Below are 4,649 nucleotides of genomic sequence, written 5' to 3'. Positions count from 1 at the left end.
AAAACGTTCATATATTACTGTTAAGTTTAATTAGTAGGAGATGTAGCTTCCTCATCTTGGCTATATAGGGTCAAATAAGCTATCACATCATCTACTATTTATTTTTATTTTTTATTTTTTCCTTAAGGGTGAGAGTTTCATAGAACATATCATTTACCCCTGGGAGCAGCATGGAATAGGATGGGGGAAAAGAAGAAACCTAATGAACATCTTTTAGACACTTAACAAGAGACATTGGCACCTCTTATGACATGAAGCTCCTCCCTCCTTTAATGGGAACCACTTGGAAGTGGCACTAGAGAGACACGAGGGCAAGTTGGAGAAGGAGGGGTGGGGTGGGGGGAGAGGGGGAAAGGTGGTGTATGTAAGAGTTTCGTACATCTGTCAAGTAGGGGACCACCAAAAAATTGATGGCAAATTCTCTCTACTTAATGACGGGGGACAGGCAGAGTGTGTTGCACCTTAATAATGAACATCACCTGTTAGGGGTACAGAAGATTAATATTGTTGTTTTTTTTTTAAATATATATATAAATTGTATAATTTCACATTATATCAAGTTGGAGTTCTTCAGTTTAATAACCATTTAAATTCAGCTTGCATAACAAGCTATTAGATGTCTTCAATTGTATAAAGTAAATTCATTATTCTCTATTTTTCTATTTTTAGAGAGAGAGAGAGAGGGAGAGAGAGAGAGAGAGATATTCCCCTTTTTTTTAGACTTTAATATCAACTGTGTCTCAGTTTGTAAGTTTGACGCAACCAATGGAATTACGCCACGTAGGAAAGAGATAATAATACTAGTAGTAGCAAAAGGAGGAGGAGAAAGGATTGCTAAAAAAAATGTAAGAGAACCTTGGTAAATTCTCAACTTTAAGTGAGAGAATTAGATGATGCCTATGGAAGGAAGCATGACTGCCTGGAAAACGATCGAGAATTATGCTTGGCAGATTTGGTTCGACGAATAGGTTCCAACACAAAGCACTTGGACCCAGATTGCAAGCCTTTTATTGTGTAGCTTTAGAGTGGAGAATTAATGAGAAAAGATTATTCCTTGATTTGGGAGCTGGGAGTTGGGACCATCTACAATCCAACAAATAAAAAATAAAAGTAAGAAAAGATAAAAAGTAGGGAGTGGTGGTGAAATTTATGAAACAAGAAATGCCAAAAGAGAACCCATCAATTCCCCCCCCCCCCCCAACCCAATCCTTAGACCCCAAAAGAGAAAAACCAAAAAAAAAGAAAATAAACCAATCCATAGACAAGACTGTTCGACCGTTAACCACCACTCATGAGCTAATGCCTTGGCATTCCTAATAAGGCCTTCCTCCACACTTCAACGACTCAAAATTAATCCTCTTTCACTTGTACGTCCTTCCCTCCCTCCTCATGAACTAGGGAGAGAGAGCACTAAACTTTGTATGTCTTAAGCCCCCAAATTCACTTTCCAAATTATCAACCGAAACGTGTCAGCAGCCTCACAGAAGATTGTCCTCTCTCGCTCTCTCTCTCGCTCTCTCTCTCTCTCTCTCTCTCTCTGTGCCCTTTATATAAGTAGAGCTTCTATATCATGGACCCAAAGAAACACCAATCCAAGTTCACTGGAAAGAGCAGCAAGCTCTAAATATCTAGCTATACTCCACTATGTGCAACACCAACCCTTCCTCCTCTCCTCCTCCTCTCCCTTTCAAAAAATCCCACCTCTTAATCCCCATGGACGATCAAGAACCCCCTCTTTACCCTCTCTCTGAGGTACCTCTCTCTCTCTCTCTCTCTCTCTCTCTCTCTCTCTCTCTCTCTCTCTCTCTCTCTCTCTCTCTATATATATATATATATATATACATATATATATATGCCCATTCATACACATTGTACATGACACTAAAATATATATTGCTTGTAGTACTATATGCAGTGCAACTATATATGTGTTTGTGTGTGTGACATAGTGAATTGTATTCAATTCAGGTGGTGGAGGAGCTGAGGGCCATAGGGAAGATCTCTGTGCCGACGGCGCTGACCGGGTTAGTCCTCTACGCGCGGTCGCTGATCTCGATGCTCTTCTTAGGCCACCTCGGCGAGCTGGAGCTCGCGGGCGGCTCGCTCTCCATCGGCTTCGCGAACATCACCGGCTACTCGGTCCTGTCGGGCCTGGCGATGGGCATGGAGCCCATCTGCGGCCAGGCCCACGGCGCTGACCACTGCAAGCTCCTCGCCCTCACACTCCACCGCGCCGTCCTCCTCCTCCTCTCTGCATCCCTCCCCATCTCCCTCCTCTGGCTCAACATTCGCCGCATCCTCCTCTTCTGCCGCCAGGACCCCGACATCGCCGCCTCCGCCGACACGTTCATCGTCTTCGCCATCCCCGACCTCCTCATCCTCTCCTTCCTCCACCCGTTAAGAATCTACCTCCGATCGCAAGGCATCACATTGCCCATCACCTATTGCTCCTTCTTCTCCATCCTCCTCCACGTCCCACTAAACTATCTCCTAGTCATAAAACTCAAAATGGGCATCGCCGGCGTAGCCCTCGCCATGGTATGCACTAATTTCAACCTATTCCTATCTTTGATCCTGTTCATATTGCTTTCCGGGGTGTACAAGCGTTCTTGGGTGGCCCCGAGCAGCGACTGCTTACGTGGCTGGTCGGCGCTGCTCAAACTCGCGATCCCCACGTGCGCCTCCGTCTGCCTCGAGTGGTGGTGGTACGAGCTCATGATCGTCCTCTGCGGGCTGCTCGCCAACCCGAAAGCCACGGTGGCGGCGATGGGGATACTAATCCAGACCACCTCCCTCGTCTACGTCTTCCCCTCCTCCCTCGGCCTCGCCGCTTCCACCCGCGTCGGGAACGAGCTCGGCGCCGGCCAGCCCGGCAACGCCCGGCGGGCCACCATCGTCTCCTTTGCCTGCGCGGCGCTGCTCGGGCTCGCGGCGACGGCGTTCACGACGTCGGTGCGGCACGTGTGGGGGAGGATGTTCACGGCTGACGGGGACATACTGGGGATCACGGCGGCTGTGCTGCCGATCGTCGGGCTCTGCGAGCTCGGGAACTGCCCCCAAACGACCGGGTGCGGCGTGCTGCGGGGGAGCGCACGGCCGACTGCCGGGGCGAACATTAACCTCGGTTCATTCTACTTGGTCGGGATGCCGGTCGCCGTCGTCCTCGGGTTCGTATACAGGCTGGGATTCGCCGGGCTCTGGTTCGGGCTGCTGGCGGCGCAGGTCACGTGCGCCGCCTTCATGGCGCATGCAGTCTTCGCCACAGACTGGGAGGTGGAGGTGGAGAGAGCGAGAGAGTTGATGATGAAGTCTTCTCCTAATTCTTCTTCCAACGTCGATGGTGATGACAAGAAGAGGGTCGGATTAGAGACGGATCCTCTTATTTGTGTGAAGATATTGACAGAGTGATCGATTTTTATTAATTTCTAGGTGCCGATTCCTAATTGTCAATTTGTTTATGATGCAAGGGATTTTGATACTATAAATGAAGCTATTTAATTTTTTTTTCTCCTTTCTTTCCACCGATCTTCTACTCTATTACTCTTTGAACTATCTCACTCGTCAACTTCTTAGACTGTTCTAAGTGTGCATCTTTACTCCATTAATTTTGTTTTAATTTACGTAGGTAAAAAATAATAAATCATTATCTAAGTCATCAATTTCTCATATAAAATAATTTATTACACTGTCTTATCACTCCGGCCTATTATATTTCTTCTGTCCACTCCTCGTATGACAAAAATCTCTTGAAGCAAGAAACGAGCACGAACAGTACTAGTACTACTCGATCGTTCTTCTATCTGCCCCCCACCTCCACTTCACAACTTTTGCCTTTTGCCCCTCGAAACCCTTCGCAGATCCAAGCACCAAAACAAAGCACAAGAACTAACGAGTTATAGATAATAAAGACCCACTTCCATCCTCCCAACTTTGCTTTTTTAACTACACCCAAACTCATTCTGATCTCCTCTACCCTTTCTCAAAAGCTTTTTAGTACCATTCTTAGTACTCCTACAACTATTTACTGGCAATAAGATCCTCCCATGACGTACGATAGGAGAAAGGAAACCAATTGAGAGAGGATATTTGGCATGGCTGCTAGTGCTAGCTGCTTCTTCTCCACTTGACTTGTTCTTGTCACCTTTTTAGCAACTGTAGTTATGGGAATTGGGTGGTGATGTTAACAGTGCAGAAAGTCACTTTGGGACACAGATCTCTGTAGCCCATAGATGAACACATAGAAAATGGTATATATATATATATATGGCATTTCAGTCATTTTAGTTGTATAACTCTAGCTCTGACAGTCACATAGATACCTTATAATTTATAAAAGAAATTATTTCTCTCTCTTTTTTTATCTTATTTCCATTTCAACCCCTCATTTTGCGTCTATCTAAATAATCTATTAACCACTTTATCGCTAGTTTACGTTATAAAGACTTAAATTAACCCACAGACCATAGTATTAAAATTACTAATATATATTTAAATATTAATACCTATTATAAAACTTGACCTATTTACTAAAATAAAAATATCTTTCCTAAATCTTTTTCTCTAATAACACTAAGGAAAAAATAATTGATTAGAATATTTAAGGTAGAACTCAAAATAGGCTCTTTGACTTCTAAACAGAAATTTACGAA

At 44.7% G+C, this 4,649-nt stretch overlaps 1 protein-coding gene across 1 annotated transcript; it reads left to right on the top strand.

The window, feature by feature from the left end:
• The first annotated feature begins 1,393 nt into the window (after window positions 1–1,393).
• LOC140773799 (protein DETOXIFICATION 48-like) lies at window positions 1,394–3,507 on the top strand. The gene is made up of 2 exons (XM_073116546.1): window positions 1,394–1,752; window positions 1,969–3,507. The coding sequence occupies exons 1-2, from the start codon at window positions 1,645–1,647 to the stop codon at window positions 3,406–3,408; spliced, it is 1,548 nt and encodes a 515-aa protein (XP_072972647.1). The 5' UTR covers window positions 1,394–1,644; the 3' UTR covers window positions 3,409–3,507.
• The last annotated feature ends 1,142 nt before the right edge of the window (window positions 3,508–4,649 follow it).

Source organism: Typha angustifolia, chromosome 13, assembly GCF_048772165.1.
Source record: "Typha angustifolia cultivar Huaian chromosome 13, ASM4877216v1, whole genome shotgun sequence".
NCBI classification, from domain to species: domain Eukaryota; kingdom Viridiplantae; phylum Streptophyta; class Magnoliopsida; order Poales; family Typhaceae; genus Typha; species Typha angustifolia.
The sequence above is the reverse complement of the archived record's forward strand: the minus strand, read 5'-3'. Positions and strand labels throughout refer to the sequence as shown.